The 24007-nt window shown below is 37.6% G+C and overlaps 2 protein-coding genes across 5 annotated transcripts; one reads left to right on the forward strand and one right to left on the reverse strand.

Moving 5' to 3' along the window:
- Window positions 1-2204: 2204 nt before the first annotated feature.
- LOC134373986 (small ubiquitin-related modifier 1-like) lies at window positions 2205-2521 on the forward strand. Its single transcript, XM_063092116.1, has 2 exons — window positions 2205-2355; window positions 2404-2521. Exons 1-2 carry the CDS (start codon window positions 2205-2207, stop codon window positions 2505-2507), a joined length of 255 nt encoding a protein of 84 aa, XP_062948186.1. The 3' UTR covers window positions 2508-2521.
- Window positions 2522-19448: 16927 nt separating this feature from the next.
- CFL2 (cofilin 2) lies at window positions 19449-22136 on the reverse strand. 4 transcript variants are annotated; one of them, XM_063091664.1, is made up of 4 exons: window positions 22029-22136; window positions 20699-21006; window positions 20505-20581; window positions 19449-20401 (listed from the first exon to the last, which is right to left on the reverse strand). In XM_063091664.1, exons 1-4 carry the CDS (start codon window positions 22029-22031, stop codon window positions 20289-20291), a joined length of 501 nt encoding a protein of 166 aa, XP_062947734.1. In that variant the 5' UTR covers window positions 22032-22136; the 3' UTR covers window positions 19449-20288. The 4 variants fall into 4 exon arrangements, with proteins under 4 accessions (XP_062947734.1, XP_062947735.1, XP_062947737.1 ...); XM_063091665.1 differs by lacking the exon at window positions 22029-22136 and adding an exon at window positions 21664-21771; XM_063091667.1 differs by lacking the exon at window positions 22029-22136 and adding an exon at window positions 21174-21241.
- Between the last annotated feature and the right edge of the window lie 1871 nt (window positions 22137-24007).

Raw genomic sequence — 24007 nt, forward strand, 5'->3', positions numbered from 1 at the left:
ATTCTTAATTACAGCTATCTCCTAATTATAAAAACATGTATGTTTATTGTAAAAATATTTGGAAAATAAAGTCTGAAAAAGAAATAAAATTCCCCTGAAATCCTATATACCAAAATAAATCACTGGTAGTATTAGCCAGCCACCCCCCTCCCCCCAAAAAAGAAATCACCAGTAACATTGTCTTTCAATCTTTTCCTGTGCATATATTTATTTTGCACGTATATACATTTTTGCACATAATGTTTAGTGAAAAGTAGAAAACAAAACTGCATTGAATCCTACTTTTTAAAAATATGTGAAAATTAGGGCCAGCCCGTGGCTCACTCAGGAGAGTGTGGTGTTGATAACACCAAGGCCGTGGGTTTGGATCCCTATATAGGGACGGCCAGTTAGCTCACTTGGGAGAGCGTGGTGCTGACAACACCAAGTCAAGGGTTAAGATCCCTTTACCAGTCATCTTTTTATAAAAAAAATAAAAAATAATTTTAAAAAATGTGAAAATTAAAATAAATAGGACTTACTCCACATTCATGTTTTTAAACCTAACATTATGTAATGAATGTTTTATATCATTAAATATTACTCAGAAATGTAATTATCAATGGCTACAAATTTCATTGTGTAAATTTCCTATAATTTAGCTTTTATGTTGGTTCCTTTTTTTTTAATAAATAAAATTGTGGTGAACATCTGTGTAAATTTTCGTTCTATTCTTGTGAATGATCACATATATTGAGCTCCTGCTATGTGACAGCTGTGGAGCTAGGCACAAGACACACAATGGTGACTGAAAGAGGCATGGTCCCATCCTTCAGGTTGTTAGCAAGCATTAATCCACTGATCACAAAAAAATTGTAAATACATACTGTGATAAAGGGAAGGCAAATGATGCTGACAGCACACAGCACCAGAGACTTGCCCGAGTCTGGGAGATTCCGGACAATCTCTCCAAGGAAGTGATATCGGGCTTGAAATGCAGGAGCTAGCTGAGCAAAGAGGCTGCTCCAGAACATTGAAGACAGCGGGAACAGTGAGTGAATGGGACCTGTGCCAGGAAGCAGCACAGAGCGTTTGAGGAACAGTGTAGCTGTAGCAGCTGTAATCCAGTAAGGCTTGCAGCACTAGAGGCACAGTCTCTGCATCAGAAATATTGGTAGAGGGCTGGTGGGTTAGCTAACTTGATTACAGCCTGGTTGGTATTGGCATCACCAAGGTCAAGGGTTCAGATCCCTGCACCAGCCAGATGCCAGAAAAAAAAATCGTCAGAGAAGCAAGTTTGGGGGAGGGACTATAATTGTGAAGCTGGTTTAGAACATTTTTTTTAGTAAACAACCAATTTTTTTTTTTGGCAGCTGGCTGGTATTGGGATCCAAACCCTTGACCTTGGTGTTATCAGCATCATTCTCTACTCAAGTGAGCTAACTGGTTAGCCCAACAAACCACCAATCTTTACAATCTTGATTAAACTGAAAATTAAAAATTTGGAAGTTATTTAATTTCCACATATTTATGAATTTACTAAATTTCTTTCTGTTGTTAATTTCTAATTTCACTCTACTGTGATCAGATTTAGAACATTTACTTTGTACCATTTCAATCTGCTAATTCAAACCAGAAAAGCAAAGAAATTCTTTATTTGTTTTGTTTTCCCCTTAATCTTCCAGGGCTTAGTATGGCATATGGTGGCATAAAATAGGAACACCAAAGTATCACCCTATGGATGAGTTTACTGCTCATGGGAGGTGGGGGGAAACACAACTTGGTAATAGGAGGGATCAGGGATCAGACTGTGTGACCTTCTGACTGCACTGATCAATCCTGGCCTCACAACTAGTTATTGTGTGAACCTGATGTGATGATGTAGGAAGGACACAGCATCACCTATGAAGTAATCTTACCAAAATGTTTAACGTGAGTCTAATCAACTTTTTAGATCTAACTACCAGCTTACAGGAAACACAGGGAATAGAACAAAGGAAATGACATAAAAAGGAAATCATCAGACAAATCCAGAAGGTAAAACATTCTACGGGACAAATTGACTTAGTTTCTTCAACAAGTCAATGGTATTAAAAAAAAAAAAAAAAAAAAAAAGAGTCACAGTGTTGTGCTGTGGGGGAGACGGGTTTATAAACCCCAGAGCAAAGTTCTGCCTACCCGAGGCTGCTGCTGTGCAGAGACCTCTGAGTGAAGTCACCATCACCATGTCTGACCATGAGGCAAAACCTTCAACCAAGGACTTGGGGGATAAGAAGAAAGGAGAATACATTAAACTCAAAGCCATTGGACAGGATAGTGAGATTCACTTCAAAGTGAAAATGACAACCCATCTCAAGAAACTCAAAGAATCATACTGTCAAACACAGGGAGTTCTAATGAATTCACTCAGGTTTGTCCTCGAAGGTCAGAGAATTGATGATAATCATACTCCAAAAGAACTGGGCATGGAGGAAGAAGATGTGATTGAAGCTTATCAGGAACAAACGGGGGGTCATTCAACAATTTAGACATTCTTTTTATTTCTTTTTTCCCTCAATCCTTTTTTATTTTAAAAAAATAGTTCTTTTGTAATGTGGTGTTCAAAATGGAGTTGAAAACTGGCACCCCATCTCTTTAAAACATCTGGTAATTTGGATTTTAGTTCTCAGCATTCATTATCGGTTTTTTTCATTGTGCTGACTTTAGGTGATCAAGCCTCAGCCCCCTTCATATTGCCTTCTCCTTAAAAATTACATGTGTGCACAGAGAGGCCACCTTTTTCAGGACTGTTCATTTTCAGGCTTGTGGTGATAAATAAGATCGACCAATGTGAGTGTTCACAATGACTTTCCAATTGGCCCTGAAATTCTAGCATGTGATTGCTTCACTCCTGGACTATGACTTTTCAGTGGGAGATGGAAGTTTCTCAGAGAACTGAATTATGGAAAAATGACCCTTCCTAAACTTGAAGCTACTTTTAAAATCTGAGGATCTGGACCAAAAGAATATCTAGTTGGAGTTGAGATGACAGATATGATGAGAGTAATGACTAACTCCGAAGATGGCTTCAGTGAAGAGAAAGCATTTTAAGATTAAAAAAAAAAAATCTTGTCAGAAGATCCCAGAAAAGTTCTAATTTTCATTAGCAGTTAATAAAGTTATTCATGCAGAAGTATATACAACAGAACACTGCTCTTTTTGATTTTATTTGTACTTTTTGGCCTGGGAAATGGGTTTTAAATGGACATTGTCTATACCAGCTTCATTAAAATAAACAATATTTGCAAAAAAAAAAAAAAGTGTGTTGAAGACTGTTGTAGATCATGAAACTTAAGAATAATAAAAACAAATACAGTGTGTGGACTTTGACCCTGGTTTGAACACACCAGCTGTAAAAAGAAAGTTTGGGGACAATTGGAGAAATCTGGTCTCTCTCTGATGCACAGCCAGGGCTCAGAACCTCTGGTCTGGGTCCAGTGGGACTCAGGTGGCAGACCTAGGTGTCCACAAGACCAAGAGTAGTCATAATCTTCCTGGATTTCTCAGCAGTGGGGAGAAAAACCTCTGCTACAGGAACGTCTCTGGATAAAAAGTGGCTGCTAAAGGTCTGATGTCTGAAAGTTACGGTTGGCAGGTCTGGAATTCATAAAATTCCAGTAAGTCCAACAGTTTCTTATAAGCATGTAGATTTCATGGAGTAAAAGTTGTTCTGGCACCCCTTAGGATCAAATATTAGGATTGATTCTTCTAAATAAATCAATAATAAGTACGGTCATGTGCTGCCATACTTTCATCTGTTAGATGTCACTGTCCAGGAAGAAACTGACTTTTCTGTTGGTATTTTGGTAAAACTTCAGCATTGGTCAGTTGTCTTTCACAGTTCCTTCTTTATATCAAGGCACTAAGTGTGGGGATGTGAAAAGGCCTGAATTAGTAAATGAGATTTCTTATTTTGCTTTAGAATAGATTCATTTGCATATTGTATGAGCCGAAGTTCCTGATACCTTTAAAAAAAAAGTTGTGATGGTTTGGATTTTATTTTATTTTATGTTAATTTATTCCCCAAATCCATTTTTACTCTTCCTAATTATCACCCTTGTAAAATCAACCAGAAATTGGACCCCTGGATCATCACAATTTGGATGGCCACCTACCTAGATCCACTGACCTTGGTCCAGGGACACTGCAGACAGTAAGGCCCATGAATTAGCTTTCACTTTCCTTGTCTTGATGAAGACTTTGCAGCCCAAGATGCTGCATACACTTCCACGTATTGCCAAAAAGAGGAAAGGATAGAATTTATATTATTGAGTCAGGCATCACGCTATTTAACCTATGTTCACTCATTTAACTGGGGACGAATATAACATCATAGTTAAGAGTACTGGCTCTAAAAACTGAAATCAGAGAGAGAGAAAGGGAAAGGGAGAAGGGGGTATGTGAATCTGGCAAAACATTAACAATAACTGAATCTAAATGGAGGATATATAGGTACTGTTCTTTCAACTTTAGAAGTTTTTCACTATTAAAAAAAAGTCCTCAAATAGTTAAACTTAATTATCATATTACCTAGTGTATTAGTCCATTTTTATGCTGCTATAACAGAATATCTGAGACTGGGTAATTTATAAAGAAAAGAGGTTTATTTGGTTCACAATTCTGGTATAGCTGCATGGCACGGGACTCAGGCTGCTTCTACTCAGGGTGGAAAGCAGCAGGCAGCCAGCGGGTACAAGCAGATCACATGTGGAGAGGAAGCAAGAGAAAGAGACGGGGGGAGGTGCCAGGGTCTTTTTAAACAACCAGCTCTAGCGGGAACTTACTCATGACCTCTTCCCCCCACCCCCCATAACCCAAACTGCTGCCAACACTGCCAAGATGGGGATCGGATTTCCTCATGAGTTTTTTGGGGGACAACACATCCAAACTCTATCGCCTAGCAAATGACTGCTAGGTACATAATGAGAAGAGAAATGAAAACATACATCTGCACACACACAAAAAACTTATACACAAATGTTCATAGCAGCATTATCTATAATACCCAAAAAGTGGAAATAGTCCAAAAACCCATCAACTGATGGATAAACAAAATATAGTATATCCATACAATGGAATATTATTGGGTAATAAGAAGGAATGAAATTCTGATACACGCTACAACATAGATAAATATTATAAGTGAAAAAAGCTAGTCATTAAAGATGATGTATTTTATTTTATTATTATTCTTTTTCTAAAGATGATGTATTTTATGATTCCATTCATATAAAAGGCTGGAATAGGCAAATCCATAGAAACAGTAAGTAGATTAGTGGCTGTCTAAGGCTGGGAGTAAGAGGTTGGAGGTGGAATGATTGTTAATGGATATGGAATTTCTTTAAGTGAGGGACAATAATGTTCTAAAATTAGATTGTGGTGATGGTAGCACAACCCTGTAAATATACTAAAAATCTTTGTATACTTTAAATAGGTGAAATGTATGGCATATAAATTATGTCTCTATAAAGCTGTTAAAAAAAAGATGACTCTGGAGTCAAGACTGCCTGGGTTTGGATCCAGTCTCTACCACTTTCTTAGTTATGTAACATTGGGCAAGTTACTTAACCTCTAAGTTTCTATTCTATAAATATAGTAGTAATAGTACTATTAGGCTTGTTTTGGGGGATAAAATGAGATAATCTATATGAAGTGACCATAGTAAATACTCAATAAATGTTAGCTATTGTTATTATTATTATTGACTATCCAATAACCCAACCCTACAGTTTGGTACTATTCCCATTTCACAGATGAGAACTCTGAGGCCCAGAAAAGTTAATACCATGCCCAAGGTCATGCACCTAGTATAAAGTAGGAACAGGCATTCTGATTCTATATCTGACTACAAAAGCAAGGCTTTTCCACCAGGTAATTTTGCCTGCCAGTGTAGACATATAGTTTGTGGTATAATATGTATTTATATAGGGTGCTTTCAGAAGTATGTAACTACTTGTGACAAATCAATATGCTAAAAAAAATACACTTCTAATTTTTTTTTTTTTAAATGACTGGTAAGGGGATCTCAACTCTTGACTTGGTGCTGTCAGCACCACGCTCAGCCAGTGAGCTAACCGGCCATCCCTATATGGGATCCGAACCCGTGGCCTTGGTGTTATTAGCACCGCACTCTCCCGAGTGAGCCACAGACCGGCCCCACACTTCTAATTTTGACATAGCCTTTTATTCCACAGTAATATTATTTATTTAATATTCCCCAAACTTCTCTAGCTTGATCGTTTGATACAAAGGGGATTAACAGATCAGAATTTGTCTTTGTGAGAAATAAGTGGATTTTCCCTCTATTCACGTTCTGAATGGCCCTGGGCTATTTACAGTTAGGTTAATGGAATTAATAACATACTATCTAAATGCAGCACTGAACACACTCCACCTTGTGTTACAGCCATTGCCATATGTTTCCTCTCATTTCTTCTTGGCAAGCTCCTTTAGGGCAGCTGAGGATGCTACACATAGAATATATTCACTAAATTGGTCTAAAATGAAGGGACAAACACATGCAAGTCACACACTAAAACAGTTGCTGCCTCTAATGTGGCAATAGATTTTCCTACAGATTATGTACTTTATGCTAAGGACCTGATGGAGAATAAGATATACAACTAAAGAGTTAAGGTCTTCCTTACCTCAGAATTAGGCAAAACACCATAATAACCCTTGCTGATTAAGCTATAAATTCAACTACCACTTATTTCCAAAAAGTAATGAAAGTTCTCATTTAATTACCTTCCCCACTACTCCTTCCCCAAAACCATACACACAAACACAGTTAGGATTTTCCTGCTTCTTTCTTAAACCTGTTAAATAAGGTTAACAATCTAGTACAGGATGTGCTTTAGCTGCATAAATGATACCCACTGCAAAATGTCTTTGAGCTGCCATAGGGAAAATGTCCCGTTGAATACTTAAACACAGAAGCCTAGCCTGCACACCCGACTAGTCTTGAGTTTTTACATGTCCCTGGAGGGAAAAGCCTGGAACTCAGTGCTGTGTCTGGCACATACTAAGCATTCAGCAAATGTCTGCTGAATGAATGACTGAAATTGTCCACTTTTCCTTTTTCTTTTCTTTTAAAGATGACCAGTAAGGGGATCTTAACCCTTCACTTAGTGTTGTCAGCACCACGCTCTCCAAAGTGAGCTAACCGGCCATCCCTATCTATATAGGGATCTGAACCTGTGGCCTTGGTGTTATCAGCACCACACTCTCCCAAGTGAGCCACTGGCTGGCCCTGAAATTGTCCACTTTTCTTTGGCTTCTGCTCATGTTGCCCACATTTTATGTTAAAATTCTCATTTTTCCAGGGATAGATTTGAATTCGGCTATGTGGGCTGGGGGCAATGCTTTAGATGAAAAAAAGAAGAGGGATGTTTGATAATCAGTCCAGTCAGAGAAAGAAGAAAGTGAAGAGATTTATGAACAACCAGAGCTCTTTTACTTTAAAATATCATCTTAAGGTATGAGCTCTGTGCAGGTCAATTCAGTTACCTTTCTTCTGTGGCCATGGCATGGCCATAAACCTGTCTAGTCCTTTGTTAATGTTTGCTCTTTAAGAAAGAAGGAAAGGCAAAGCAAGACGCATTACGTAATAGATTTCAAAAATCCATTACGAATTTTGAAAAAAAATAAAGCACAGGTCTGACTGAGTACAGGTCAGTGACGCCATCTTTGAAAACAGGGGGCAACACTTCAATGCACTAAAAGACTGAAAAGGTGATGGCCTCCTTGATAATTCCCTGACTAGAGGCAAAATAAATATCCAGAGACTAAGTGAGCCAGAATATTCTACTGTAACATCTAGAAGCCCAGGACTTCTTAGATCCTCCACAGTTCACATGAATGTTCATTCATTTATTCAATAATCTTTTTTTTCTTTTTTTGGTGGCTGGCTGTTACATGGCTCTGAACCCCTGCCCTTGGTGTTACTAGCATCACGCTCTCCCGAGTGAGCTAACTGGCCAGCCAATTCGTTCAATAATAACCTTTTAATTTGAATGCCTTCTATGTACCAGGAAATATTTTAGGTGCTGGAGATCCAAATTGGGGGATGTAAAGAATGTGAAGCATGAACAACATTAGGAAATATTCAGAGGAGAAAGTTGCAAGAAATAATAAAGACCTTCTCTCAACCCTCCGAAGCCCCAGGTAGTACTGACTGCTCTTTCTTCCTTGACAGATAAGTTTCTTAAAAGAATACCTCTGCTACTATACAGAATTGAGAAGAAGCATTTGGAAACTTTTTTAGCCATTTGACATGGCCATGATATCCAAGCCCGGAACCAGTGGACTGGTCTGGTTGAACAGAATATAGACCAGTTTGGTGGTTGTCCAATTATCAGGGCATGTCACACCTGGCACAAACTGCACAGTAGTCATGCACAGGAGGACCCTGTTGTCATTCCATGACAGTCTGAAAATTAAAGATATTATGCTTCACCACAGACATTTGAAAAGCCCTGGTCTATTAAACACTGTCTCAACTTCATCACTTGTTCAGTCTTTGAGTCATTTCAAATTTGGCATATGCTCTCCCCACTCTGCTGAAAATGCCACAGGAAAGGCCACTGACCTCCTTAGGGCCAAAATTCAGTAGATTCTTTTCTGTCCTCATCTTTTGTGACACATCTGCAGCATTTGGCACCCTTTGCTTCACAACATCTCAGAAGGTGTGTTTTCCTCCTACCACTTTGACAATTCCTTCTGTCTTCTCTGCAGGCTTCTGTTCTTCTGCCCACTCTTGGCCTATTTCTCTTCTCCTGCTACACTCACACAGGTTTTTGCTGAGTGTCTTATTGATGCTCCATGCTTCAACTCTATACTGCTGACTTCCAATCTCTGTTTCCACCAGGGTTATAAACTTGATGGTGCACTAGTGTGCTTGGAACATTTACAAAAGAAATCAGTTTAAAGTTTAAAAAGCAAGATGAATGGAGAATCAATTTTTCATTTACAATTGTTTTCAAAATTATACATGATTTAGCCCAGAAACCATTTTTATTCCAAATGAAATCTTATATGGAATTCCAATATATAAAACAAAGTAAAAGCAGTTTCTTTGACTGAAATGGATGTGAGAGGTGCTGAGCTTCTATCCACTCACTCTTTACTTCCTGGGGCTTCTCAAGGAATTGCTAAGTCACGGCGTTTTCTAACTCAGGGTCTTTGTAACACTAAGGAATCCATGGAAAGAATCAGGGCACCCAACAAAAATTACATCTTTGAGGCTGCTGGATAGTTCAGTTGGTTAGATCACAGTGTTATAACACCAAGGTCAAGGATTTGGATCCCTGTACTGGCCAGCTGCAAAAAAAAAAAAAAAAAAAAAAAAATTACGTCTTTAACTAACCACTGACCAAAACCTAGCAGTTCCGTCAGTTATGAATACAAGCAATAAATCACATTTATCAGCAGTACTCATGGCTTCTTCACCTACAGAAATCACCACCACATTCACGTTGTTACATTATTGCAGATATCTCAAAGTATCATTTACATTCATATATATATTATGGTAGTTATCAGACTGCTGCTAGATATTATGTAATGTGTTATTAAAGAAGCGTGCATATTATGGTATCTATATATTTACATATATATAATATGTAATTATTAGTTTTAAAACATTATTCTGAGAAGTTCATAGGCTCTACCAGACAACCAAAAGGATCTTTGGAAAAGGTTAGGAAGACCTGCAGAAACTCAGGGCTCCATGACAATTACCCACATGGAACACAGCTACCAAAGTAAGGCTTCTACTAAGGGCTTCTCCAAAATGATTTAATGGAAGTGGTGATAAAAAGGCCCTTTTTGTTCTTGATATTAAAGAGATACTCTTAGTGAAGAAAGAGCCTGTTGGAATCTCATTTCAAATAACAATTCTACATTTAACGGAAAAATGTCTTTTTTAAAAAAAATTTATTTTGGGCCAGCCCGTGGCTCACTTGGGAGAGCCTGGTCCTGACAACACCAAGTCAAGGGTTAAGATCTCCTTACCGGTCATCTTAAAAAAAAAAATAATAATAATAAATAAATAATAAAAAAACATTTATTTTCTCTAAGTGCTGTTGAAAAGTCACTTCTAGGAAATCTTCTCTTTTGGATCCTTCTTTTTTCCCTGCATTCCCTTGATGCTTATTCAATTGCTTATCACTGAATGCTTATTAGTTCACAAGTCTATTTTGTCTATCCATCGGCATTATAAAAGTACCCCTGACAAGTTTATTTCTCACGATGGCCAGAATATTGTTCTACGAATAGACACTCAATAAATGCTTCATGATGAGTGTAAGGCCTTCCAGAAAAGTGAATTTACTTACTATAAAAGCAAGATTAAAAACTAATATGGTTAAGTAATTTTATTACAAGGAGGTGAAAAAAGAGAAACCTTTGATTCTGGATAGTACATGTGATCAAGACATTATGTTTATAAATGCTTTTATTTACTAGTAAGGAATTAAAAATCTTCTTTAATAGAAAATTGCCTTCTAGATGACCTGAAAATTCCATTTTCTATCACCAGCAGAGTGAGCCAGGTTTTCTCTAATGAGCAGATAATGGATGTTGCTAAATTAAGTTCTCTCTAAAATCTTGGATCCAGGAATTCGTCCACAGCTAACGCGTGGACAGACAAGTTTTATACTAAAAGTTCAAGCACAGAAAGACAGAAAATACAACTGTGATTTTTAAAACTATAGGCTATTCCACTTCAAAGATGCTATAGATTGGTAGTGTTAAAAATAAGAAAAATTTAAAATATAAGAAATCTATTGAAACCATTATTATAGGAAAATTGTTGCAAATCAGGCTTGTGAACCTAAATTCAAATACCAGACCTATGACTTTTTAGCCAATGATTTATTTCATAATACCAAAATTTTACCTTCAATAAAAATGTGTTTAAGGGCTGGCCCATGGCTCACTTGGGAGAGTGTGGTGCTGATAACACCAAGGCCATGGGTTTGGATCTCTGTATAGGGATGGCTGGTTAGCTCACTTGCTAGAACGTGGTGCTGACAACACCAAGTCAAGAGTTAAGATCCCCTTACTGGTCATCTTAAAAAGAAAAAAAGTGTTTAATATTTTTTTCTTTCCATACACATTCCTAAATTTCCTGTTAAGTCTTTTCTGAGCCAATCTGATGCTTAAATGATTTTAAATGTCAGCAATACTAAAAATACAGTCAACATTTTCCAAATAATGATTAAAGCTTGCACCCTTTCATTTAATTATGAAATTAAAGAAGTCCTGTCAACTCTTCTACATATCTCTCAAACACACCCACCCCAAATGCACTCGCCACGGCCTTGATTTAGGCCTTCTAACTACTTCCAATTTCTTCTTCCTTCCATATATTCTCATCATGGTCATAATGAGATTTGTGTTTCAGAAAGATTACACGATTTCTCTGCTTAAAACCCTGCACCAGCTCCTCAGCACGCACAGGTTTCACGTTCCACCTCATAACAGAACCTTCAATGATCTGGCTCAAACCCGCCTCTCCTGCCTGCACTTCTCTCATCACAGTGCTTCACACTTGACTCAGCAGCTGTAACGGACCATTTGGAGGGCCTCTGTGTAACTTTTCCCTCTCCAGGACTATCCTTTCATACTGATTTCTGGGGAACTCTTGTCATCCTTCACAACCCAGATAAAACATTACTTCTTCCATAAGGCCTTCTCCAAGCCCATCCCAAATCCAAAGTTAATCACTCCCTCTTCTAAATCTTGTAGTAATATATCATTGCACTTACCATGTAGTATTGTAATTATTTGTTTATATGCTTGCCTTTCCTATATCACAGTAAGCTTTTTGAAACCTAGAAAGGTGCTTCATGTTTGTTGAAGTGCACAAAATTTGATCTAATGATCTGAGTAAATGGGAAACAGAGATGGGATGTTTCCAGAGTGATTCACAGTGGCCAGGATGATCATGTTTCTCCAAAGCAAACATAAGTCTAATGTTTCTTTAATCATGGGGATTACCAGACCCTCTTGGAATGGCACACAAAATGCAAACTCTCTTAAATTAAGTTAAATGAAAACTAAATATCTAGAAGGCAATTAGTTAATGCTTCGTCTGCATAATTGGAGCCAAATTAGTAAATATTATTTTTTCATCAAATATAGATTGAGTGCTTCTGGCTTAGTGTAAAGTATGTACAATATATTTTATCTTAAATCTTTAGCAAAGACAAAGTAGATTAGAAGATGGTTTATTTACAATGTGAACCAGGAATTAGCATCTATTAAACTTTACCATACAAATACCAGGAGAAAAGTAAAGTCCTGATACACTGCAAACTACTTTGTACAATAATCCCTCTGGGGAACAGTAAAACTCATTCAAGGAGTGTCTGTTACCAATTCCCAATGTAACAAAAGTAGGCGGCACAAGAAATACAGTAAATTTTTATGGCTTCAAATATTTATGGTAGATGATACTAAGTCATGTAGCATGCATTCAGGCAGGTGCAATGCATAATTTCCAAGATCCAAATCTGTTCCTCTGTAACTAGAGCCACAACAGAGTTCTTTTGGGGATAAAAAGTACTAAAGAATCTGCACAAACAATATTTAAGGTACAGACTCCCCTCTTACAGCATATACAGCTAACAAAACCAGTTTTAACTACAGGAATCTCCCTATTAGTCATCATAATTTAACACAAGTAATTTGCAGCATTTAAAACTAGCTCATAATTTAACTTTATTTCTTTTCTGTACTTCTGTACTGAACAAGTGCTATTTTTTAAATAAAATAAATACAATTATTTTTTGAGTTATCCAGAAGAATATCAACCATATTACCTTAGCCCATTTTTTAGGATTTTCCTACGAGAATGTCATTATATATGTCTGAATATATATTTTTGGCAGATGCCAGTACGGGGATTGAACCCTGGACCTTGTTGTTATCAGCACCATGTTCTAACCAAATGGGCTAACCGGACAGCCCTATATTTTCAGTTTTTAACCTAAGGCTCATTCTCTAGACTTCTACACATTTATTTTACATACTGCAAAGAGGACATCTGAATGAAACAAACATCCAGCTCATAGCAGGAAACCTTTGTTTGTAGTGGCAATGACATCCAATGACACTTCAATTAATCCCCCAAACCTTTTCTGTTGCCAGGGCATATGATAGCTATCTAAATCAGTCACCTGGTATTTCTTACAAACTGCTATACTATGATAAATATAAAGCATTTTTCTTTAGCAGGTAGAGAAAAACAAAAAAATAAGGGAAGTATTGCTAAGTCAACTTCCTAATAATATAATTTTACTATAGCAATTATTCAAAGTACACACATTAATCAATATGTAATAGTATTGGGGCTGTCTGGTTAGCTCACTTCGGAGTGCGTGGTGCTGGTAGCACCAAGGTTACAGGTTCGGATCCCTGCACCAGCCAGCCGCCAAAAATTATATATATATATGTATGTAATAGTATTAAAAATTGTACATCAGCAATTTTATATTGCTTTATTTATTTGGCAGCTGGCCAGTATGGGGATCTGAACCCTTGACATTTTTCCTTTACTTTAAAAAACCAGTTAAGGGCTGGCCTGTGGCTCACTCGGGAGAGTGCGGTGCTGATAGCACCAGGGCCATGGGTTCGGATCCCATATAGGTATGGCCGGTTGGCTCACTGGGTGAGCGTGGTGCTGACAACACCAAGTCAAGGGTTAAGATCCCCTTACCGGTCATCTTTTAAAAAAAATAAATAAAATAAAAATAAATAAAAAACCAGTTAAGCCTTAAAACAACAACAAAAATAACCCCAGGTGCATTTAAAAATCTAAATATATATATTTTTTCCTCCACACCAGAGCAGATTGAAATCTAAATATATGTCAAATTAAAAAAATACACCAAGGTCAAGGGTTTGAATTCCCATATCGCCATAAAAAAAAAAAAAAGGTTAGTACCAGTTTTGTTAGCTCCTCATCCCCTTCCCCTCATATAAGACTTTTAAAAATAGAAACATGAAACCCACATAAATTTAAAAATTCTATACACTCATTCATAACACAATTGTCAATAAGCAGTCATAAGTAAAGGAACTGCTACTTTTTCTTAATCTTTGATCTATTATTATTTTACACACAAAAGGTTTAAACATTAATGTAATCCTCACATAAAAAAGTTCTTCCACTTATTTCATGAAGTCTACAACTCTTTCACATCATCTTATTTCTTGTGTAGTATAGTCAACTTCTGATTTCTAGAACAAAATACTCTACTGCTATTTCTACTTTTTATAAAATTGTGTCTAATTGTGTCAATTTGGAAACTGCCTCTTTTTATCTGGTGATTTAGTTTGCAGTTAATTAAAAAAAAAAAAAGGCCCCACCAGCTTACAGGAACATATACTAGGAAGCTGTGTTTGGGCCATATGACCAAGAATTTTGTAATTCACTCAGTAACTATCAACTTCCCCAGGGAAATATTTGAAATTCCACTGTCAAGAACACATAAAATGAGAAAAAATGTACCACAATAGTACACCATTAATTAACATAAACGCTTTTTCACTTCTGTGGGAAAATGACTAGTCATTTGAACAAAAATCCGTTCCAAATTTTTGTTATGCCAAATAAACTACTAAATTGTTGTGTATACATAATCAAATTAGCTGTCAGAAGTCAAGAATAAATGAAAAATATCTGGATGAAGAGCTACTTCCTAGTGAGAATGTCTTGGGTATACTGAAGAAAAATCTAATAAAATAAACTAAAAAACAACTCAACTGGCATTTGATATTTTTAAAGATTACTTTGCTTATCAAATATCTGTTCTCATACCTTATTATTTACTTGTTTCAATAATCTAAAAAAATTAAGATCAAGAATAAACCTTTGCAGGCCAGTGAGCTCAGTTGGTTAGAGTGCGGTGTCATAACAACATCATGGTCAAGGGTTTGCATATCCGTACTCGACAGCTGCCAAAAAAATAAATAAATAAAGGCAAAATTCAAACTGCTTTTAGGGGCTGGCCTAACACCAAGGTCATGGTTTGGACCTGAATCCGCCAGCTGCCAAAAAAGAAATAAAAATAGACCTTCCCTCTCTTAGCAATGGGAACAAATTCCTGTGTGTACCTTTAATATTATAGGTACAAAGGCAAAAATGATTTCCTTGAATATTAATGACATTTTAGACACTTCAATGGGACACAGTAATGCCTCCTTTATTTACAGCTCAGCTACCTTATTTATAAAAACTAAAACCAAACCCAGAAAGTATACTACAAAGTTCCTTAACCAGCCTAAAGGAATAGGGTTTATGTGCCCCCCAGGCATTCTGTTCTCAAGCCTACTGAGTCTATTCACTTTGCTACACACTATTGTAATAAACTTGGTTTTCCAAGTCCATCTGAAATGAAAAGCAAAAATTAGCAGAAGCTGCTATAGACTAAGCATACTGATTAATAATAGCAAAATGTAATATCTGACAGTTTACAAGTATAAGTCAAAAGGAAAGCTATAAAAAAGAAAGGCATAAAAAGCCAAATTTGATATTGCTGACGTTACTTAATAACTATCATACTTCATGAGACCCTCAAGTCAGCATGCTAGTACATTATATAACTGAAATTAGCAAACAATGACCTTGAGTCTTCAATAGTTCATGCCACTTAAGTATTATATTTTAATATCCAGCCTATACTTCTTGACAGGATGACAACACCTCCTGGTTTGCTTGGGATTGTCCTATCTTAAGCCTGTTGTCCTGGTGTAATTAGTAATAGCTCTTTCACTCTCAGTGTTTCCTGGCTTGGATTGTAAATTTTAGGATCATCCTACTGGGCACTCACTATGTGCCAAGAACTATTACAAGTGCTTTCATTTATTCTCACAATCCTATGAAATGAGGTACAATTATTATCCCCATTTTACAGATGGAATAAGTAAGGCTATAAGGCTCTGAGAGGTTTAAGTGATTTGCCTAAAATCATTCAATTAATGTGGGCTGGCTGGTTAGCTCAATTGGTTAGAGCGTGGCCTTGTAAGGTCATGGGTTCAGATACCTTAGCAGCCAGCTGCCAAAAAAAAAAAAAAAAAAAAGTGTTAAAGGCCTGTATGTAAGCAACCCAGACAGTCTGATGCCAAAGTCGTAGTACTTAACCACTGTAATATACAGTACTATTATCTCTCCTTAGAAAGATGGGCAAGAGAACATGAGGAGGGAGATATCCAAGTTTCCGGAAAAGGATTAAGAGATACCAGCTTTATGGAAAATGTGTTTATTCAATCCTTATGTTTTCCACAAACCCATAAATTTATAATACTGAAACATCTAAGAAAATCTTTGAAATATAAAAATATTTCGGCTTTTTATGAACATAAGCATGAGCTTTCTTAGGAAACAAAGCTCCAAGACTGTTTTTCAAATATTCCTGAAAGGTGTTACTTTTAAAATATACTAATTAGTAATTATCTCCTGCTCAAAATATCAGATTATTCCATCTATTAAAAAATATAGTAACTCTCTACATATTACAATGTAAACGTAGAGTGAAAAGTACGTATACTGGGCTGGGATTGGCTTTTCTACTCAATAGTTTGAGATGTCCTTTAACCTCCCCAAATTTAGTTTCCTCATATGTAGAGGAGAAATACTCATATGGTAGCTGGTAAGAGGACCTAAGAAGATCCGATAGATTTAAAGTGGCTTGACAACTATCAAGGACTATATAAATTTAGGGTATTAATAATAAAGTCATAGATTTTCAACAACCTGGATCATAAATTTATGCCAAGTATTCCAACTCACATATTTACTTCCTTCTGAAAAACAGCTGCTACATATCAGCTAGTCCTTAAACTACAACATTAAGTGGAATAGTTACAAAAATAGAGGTTCAATGATTTACAACAAATTTTTTTTTGGTGGCTGGCTAGTATAAAAAATCCTGTTTTTAACATGGTTCTTAACTACACATTAAGAATGAATAATTTAAACAAATTATTGCAATTACATAGCATCCTGTTTTCAAAAAGCATATCCATATTTGATGCTCAGGAACTAGATAAGGTAGACATTATTCCCCATTATGGATTAAGAAACTGAAGATCAGAGAGATTATTAATTTGCCCAACTGCATTAGGAGAGAAAACTGAGGTGGAGGGATGATTCCCAATTCTACATGGAAAGAAAGCAATTATTTGTACGTTCCAGAGCAAAGGAAAAGCCACAGACTTCTTTATTGGCTGAGATGAGACATAACACATCCATAAACTCATGCTGTCTTAAAAGCAATATTCATTAGAGCCTACCTACATATCACTAGTAGCTTTAACATTCATAGAAAAATGAATATTCATTTTGTTCTGCATCGCTAACTACTATTATATTTGAAAGCAAAAATAGGACCTATGAAGAGCAGAACAAGATTGCTTCTTCTGAGTGGCAAATCTAATGAAAAGTGTTCCAAATCCCTCAGTGATTTATCACTGCTGAGATTACTCCTTAAAAAGAGAACACTTTAAAAAAAAATTCTCCCAAAGCTCATTTGCTAGATTTCATACATTAGCTGCTATAAAGGATTTATGTCAGAGAAACTCAAATCTAGTAAGAGGCTTTTCTTCCAATCTACTGAAAAGGCACATTACATACACATGCTGGCCACACTATTTAGATAATGATGGAAAACAACAGCTGATAGCTACTTTGGGATAAATGCCAGCTGTTCCCATTTGTCTAAAAATGCTAAAATTAATTACTACAACACTAAGTTTTCAAAGAAAATTGGTATCTCTAAATTAAAAAGTATATCAACTAAAATCCTGAAGGACAGACTAAAGATAATGGTACCTCTCTGATCTGAGTTTTAAATGTTCCGAAGTATAAGTAAACACATCTCAACAGCTTTTAATATTTTCATACATTTTATTTTTTAAACTCATAATTTTGCAAGCTAGCAGTAAAATATTGCCCTCAGTATTTTACTAATTAGCACCGTATACCTTTTAAAGCTAACTGGAACATTGTTTCATTATAAATGATTGTGAAATAAAACGATCATTCCAAATGCCAAATAAGTTTCAAACAACATGTGAACAATAATTAATTTTACTATTTTTGGCTCTATGCACAAAGATGTATTTCAAAGATGAACTTAACTATATTAATATCAGCTCTGTCAATCTAATAAACCAAAGTATCACAGTGTAAAGCAATATTTAATCTCTGAAATTATTATATAAAGAGGCATATAACGAAGTTGAGGAATCAGCTATAAAAACAGATTTATAGTCCCTTATTTTTTAGAATGAGGAAAAAACTCAATGAAAATTTCCGTGGTACAAGTATCAGTTACACATATGGTTTAGTATGTATCAGTATCTCAAGGTTTGCTTATTAGAGTTGGGCCTTACCAAAAAGCCACTGAAATGTCCAGGATACCTCACAGGGACAGCTGAAATAAAATTGCTCAGAGCAAAAAGATCCTAAACCATCCATATAATTTTAAATGGAAGCCTAGACATTTAACCCCTATTTTTAATGTTCTCATCTGAAAAATCTTTCAAAAATTGGAAAAAGTCTAATTATGCTCAAATCATTTCCACATATAAAAAAAATTTTTTAAGAGATATTTTCATTTCCTGTTTTTTGATAAAAGTATTCTTCAGAGCTATGGGGTTAAGTTCTGAGCCACGAATGACTGCTCGCTAGCATGCCTGTTTTGCATACCAGTAGAATCAAGTCCAGTTTTGCCATTTGTGGATAACTATGACAAGATACAAAAGCATGTGTTTGCCATAAATAGCTCTGGCTAACAGCAAACCGCTCACACTGAGCAGATCAAATTCTCTATAAGGAGAGCAGGCTGGACCACAGCCAAATCCCACTACAAATGTTTGAGAATGCTATATCAATTCTTTTTTCCAATTCAATCTGCAAAATATATTAAGGAATAGTAGCTGAAATGAACGTTCCTAAACATCAGAAGTATTATTAAACTTTTGAAGGACATTTTACAAATTATTTTCATTATGACTAAATAAGCAGTAAGAGATTTCTGCTTCTACTTCTCAACTACTTAAAATGTAAATGTGAATAAAAAAATAACTATCCTAATTTATCCAGAGACTAAATCAGATACTAAAGAATATTTATGTCAAAGTGCAAAAAAATAACTTCTGATCTCCATATTAACACATAAGGAAATAAATAATGTTTATAAAAGTACCACTCTTTAACAATGGTATTTTATATTAGTTGGCTTTAGGATAGAATATTTTTTAAACCAAATAAATCCAACAAATCTGAAAAATATCACTCATGAACACTATACAAAAAAAAAAATTCTCAAATGACCAGTGCCGAGATTTATAGTAGCTGTTTACCCCAGAAGTTGTTTAACATAACATTTTGCAAAATTTCCAAGGAAAACAAGGCAACATTCTATAACATGCCACAATTTTTATTGCAACGTGGCCATTTTCGTGAGGGTGGGGAGTTTGATCTCAAAACAATGCTCCATTTAAGGCTCTTTTATACAGAAATTGCCATCATGACTGATATTCAAAATATCTTTAGTGTTGCAAGACTGACATGGTAAACATAAAACTCCTACATTTACTCAGTAGTGTACACTCAATGGGATACAAAAAGGCATCAATAATAGCTATTTCTTTTAAGAAGATATGCAGGTAACAGGAATGAACACTGAGGTACTAGGATAAATTGATGACACAGTTAACAAAACAATTGGCATTCTTTTGGGGGGATTAAACTCATTACAAAAAGTGCTTTTAATGCATAGTGTTATATCCGTGCTGCCATGTCACAAAAATAGGCTTGCCAAGGCAGGTGAGGTGTAGAAATGCTCGAGCCTCACAGAACTGTAATCAAGTGCAACTATAAATAATACTGAAAAAAGTTGACCATCTGACCAGTGGATAATACTTTCAAGGCATTCAATTAGATTACCCTTTGCAGTATTCTAAGCTATTCACATTGACAATCGCATTCATTGTAGTGCTTGCTGCAAGGGAGGCATATAACCAGTTGTTTTGGCTAAAATATGATGGGAAGGCATTCCTTGGGTTCTACATAAAAACAACAGTATTCAACAGTCTAATGGCAATCACTGATAGGCTGCTGAAATGAATGATATCTTTCATTCACTGTGTTGGAAGGGCCCAGTGGAAAGGGAAAAAAACAACAACAACAAAACCTAATACTATTCCAATGGAGTAATGGAAGCTCCTTAAGATCCAGATGGCACTTGACTGTCATTTTATAATGGTTTTCCTTCAAGTGAAACTACTACATTGCCTCCCAATTTCTCTCCAAGTGTCGAACGGTCCTTAATGTCATCCAAGCCATTTACTTGCCACTCATGTTTAATACCTAAAAACAAACAAACAAACAAAAAAACCCAAAATGTTATCCATTTATCTTCTTATAATTAAGAAAGAATAATCTCTCTGCATGAAATATTCAATGTTTATACCTGTAAACTTCTTTTTAATGGCATCTTTAGAACTAGCATAAATCATCTTGCTTTTTAAAGGTGCACTTTCAGGAGCCCTACAGAAAAACAAACAATCGTTGAATCCCAGTTATAAGAAAAACAAAGGCAAAAATGACTATGATAATAAGAATCCTTGCATTTTAAAAGTATTTTTTTCTTTTGTTTTTACACACCAGAATATAAATACTAGGTCTTCTTTCTTAGACTCTTTTGTTTCGTATGTGGCATCGTACAAAGCATATCGGCAATCATTCAGAGGTAGCAACTTCACAAAAGATGTGTAGGGGTCCTCTACAGTATCACCAATGTCACCCACCAAGATCTGCTTTGCTTCCTCTACAATTATTTGTCTTTTGTCATCGCTTAAACAGAAAAGAACTGCTTTCTTTCTTTTTTTGATCTCCTCTTGTGTAGAAGATTTCCTTACTTTCATATCATTAAAAACTTTGATGACTTCATCATTCACTGTAACTCCAGAAGCCTGAAAATAAACAAAGAACAGTAATTAAAAACAAGAATATTGGTTTTAACCAAAATTACTGTTTGCCTAAGGAGAATTCACTTTAGTCTGGACATCAAAAACTGCAGAATACCGTGCAAGTAGTCCAATCAGATTTGCCACATTTTAAGTACCAGTATATGACACACCTAAGGATTCTAACTCATCCTGCCATTCACCTTTCTTAAAGAGGTTTAAACAGTGAAGCAAATGGAAGGTAGAGCGAAAGGGACAAATACAAGTTGTCCCATCCCTGAAATGTTTCCTATTTCACTGGGTGATGTCAGAGGTTCAGGAGCAGCAGCAAAAATACCTTCTGTATTGTGTCAACTCTGCAGGCCTTAAAAAAACCACTTTTGGATTTCAGTTAATGCTTCTACTATTTTTTTCTTTAAAGTCATCCTAGCCACTGCCTTTTCCTCATAAGGAAAGAGAATCAAGTGTAAACTCCAAACCGCCCACGGCCACAACATAATCGCCGCGCAGCTCAAATGCAGACACTTCAACACTAATCGGTAGAGTGTAAAGGGTTTCTACCGCGAGAAAGCGTTTTAAAGAGTTTTCGCACCCCCTCAGTCTCCCCGTAAGGATAGTACTACGCGCCACCAGACCCTGACCCAAAGCCTTCCGAGCACGTACCAATTTCAGAGCCCGCGCGTTGAGGAAAAATAGGCAGCGAAGGGCAAACCTGGCACGCGCGGGGCTGTCCTCCGCGGACCCGCCCTCCGCAGACCCTCCTGCGCTCCCGGTTCCGACCCCCTACCCGCGCCGGCGCTGAAGCCCTCCCCGCCCCCAGGAATCCGGACAGCGGCGAGGCCGGGCCCAACGGTGGGAGAGCAGGCCGGTCAGCTGGAGAGTAGCGGGGCCGCAGCGCAGGAGCGCCCGCCTCGGAGGCCCAAATCAGGTTAAAATGGCGCTCCCACTCCTCGGGCCGCGCGGGGCCGTGGGGGGGGGGGGTCTCTGCTAGCCGCGCCCCGGCCTCCGGGCCGGCGCGCCCGCCTTACCATAGTGCCCGCGGCTGTGGCTGCGGCGGCGGCTCGGGCTCCGGCTCTGTGGCACTGGGAGGAGAAGAAGGAGGGGCGGCAGGCGGGCAGCGGCGAGTGCGGGGCACGCCGGGAGCGCCGGCCCGAGGGAGGCGGCGGGGCAGGGCGGGCGGGGCGGTCACGTGGGCACGCCCCGCTCCCAGGCCGGCTCTTCCGCCACGCGGCCTCGGCCCCCCGCCCACCCGCGTCCTCGGCCTGACCCCGGAGCGCGAGACCGGCAGCCTCGGTGGCTGGCGCGGCGGTGGCCGGAGCCCGGGGCCCAGCCATTGGCGGCCGAGGGAAAGCGTTCAGCTCTAGGGGGGCGTCTCCACCCTGCCTCTGCAAGGGCGCTGCTCACGGGGCGGGGTGCGTGTGAGGCCGGCGGCCGGAGGAGGTGTCATTCCTTCACTCATCTGTGGTTTCTACCGAAAGGGGCTGGATTTCAACGTTTTGAGTCTTTCTAGAAACCCCCAAATTTGCTTGAATTGTTTAGATCTCGTTCCTTCAATTGAATGAGAATAAACACTATTTAAGGGGTTACCCTAGTTGATTGAAGTACTCAGCAAAAGCAAAATAATAAACAGAGGTGGAAAATCACTTTTCAAAAGTCTGTGGCTGAAATAATAACGATGGGAAAATAATTAGGTAGTAACGTTCCTTGGTAATATCCTTTTGTACTCTAGACTTCATAGGCAATGGATTGTGTTCTGTAAGTGTTAATTTCATGAAGCCCCTGCTATGACAGCTGACAGCACAGAAGAGGACCCAAGAGTTGAGATTTCTCCCTCTTGGCAATCACAACCTCTTATTGCAAAGACAGTATAACTGAGCCAAGGCGGCTTCTCTAACTTTTTTGATAAATAACTATCCCATTTATCATTAAAAAATTGTCCTTTATACTTTGAGGGAAAGTTTTATAAAGATTTAACACTATGAGTTTGTAATGAAAGCGTTACCAATAAAACACTTTATGTGCTTATCTGCTTCTAATGAAAAGAAGACGCTACCTTTTCTCCTAAATGTTTACCATTTTTGCCTCACTTTCTTTGTTTTTCTTTTGGTGGTGGTGGTGGTGGAGTGCTGGCCTCACTTTTTTCATTTGTAAAATTGGTAGAATGAGTTTAAAACTCTTATCAGTATAAAACTTATCTTGTGTGGGCCAGCCTGTGGCTGATAACACCAAGGCCATGGGTTCCGATCCTATACAGGGATGGCCGATTTGTTCACAGGCTGAGCGTGGTGCTGACAATACCAAGCCCAAGAGTTAAGATCTTACCGGTCATCTTTAAAAAAAAAAGAAAGAAACATTTTGTGAAAATGATTTGCACTGAACGGGTAGAATTGTTGTTATTGCTTGAAATCGCTGGTAATAAAACAAGTTCAGGTAAACTTCGAAGCAAACTAAACCAGAAATTTGGTGTGCAGGAAGAAGTTTGGGCTGAGTGTTATTCCTGGCACTGCCCCGTCTCTGAAACCTTGAAAGGCTCTCTTAACTCCTCTAGATATGTAATACAAGCTCTCATTAAATTATCTTTAAGGTCCTTTCCAGCTTTAAATTTCAGTTTCTGAGCATATCAGTAAATGTTTAGTACGAAAGGTGTGTATGTGGTGGTCTCAGGATTAAGTTTAGGGATAGAAAATCATGAGGAGTTATGTCTTAGAGTGTGTGATAAATTCTCATATCCAAAATTTAGGGCCGGCCCGTGGCTCACTCGGAAGAGTGTGGTGCTGATAACAGTAAGGTCACGGGTTCCGATCCCATATAGGGATGGCTGGTTAGCTCACTGGGTGAGCATCGTGCTGACAACACCAAGTCAAGGGTTAAGATCCCCTCCCGGTCATCTTTTAAGAAAAAAAAAAAAAAATGTAAGGGCTGGCTAGTTAGCTGAGTTAGGGCATGGTGTTATAGCACCAAAGTCAGGGATTTGGATCCCCATATTGGTGGGCTGCCAAAACAAATT

Source organism: Cynocephalus volans, chromosome 3 (genome assembly GCF_027409185.1).
Source record: "Cynocephalus volans isolate mCynVol1 chromosome 3, mCynVol1.pri, whole genome shotgun sequence".
Taxonomy (NCBI): Eukaryota; Metazoa; Chordata; class Mammalia; order Dermoptera; family Cynocephalidae; genus Cynocephalus; species Cynocephalus volans.

What these genes read in the sequence shown, in the direction of transcription:
- LOC134373986 (XM_063092116.1), top strand. Translation starts at nt 2,205, where the DNA reads ATGTCTGACCATGAGGCAAAACCTTCAACCAAGGACTTGGGGGATAAG. An exon ending in GAAACTCAAAGAATCATACT is followed by an intron (nt 2,356 to 2,403) that starts GTCAAACACAGG and finishes TTGTCCTCGAAG; the next exon opens with GTCAGAGAATTGATGATAAT.
- CFL2 (XM_063091664.1), bottom strand. An exon ending in GACCTAGTATTTATATTCTG is followed by an intron (nt 20,582 to 20,698) that starts GTGTGTAAAAAC and finishes GTTTTTCTGTAG; the next exon opens with GGCTCCTGAAAGTGCACCTT. An exon ending in CATTAAAAAGAAGTTTACAG is followed by an intron (nt 20,402 to 20,504) that starts GTATAAACATTG and finishes GTTTGTTTTTAG; the next exon opens with GTATTAAACATGAGTGGCAA.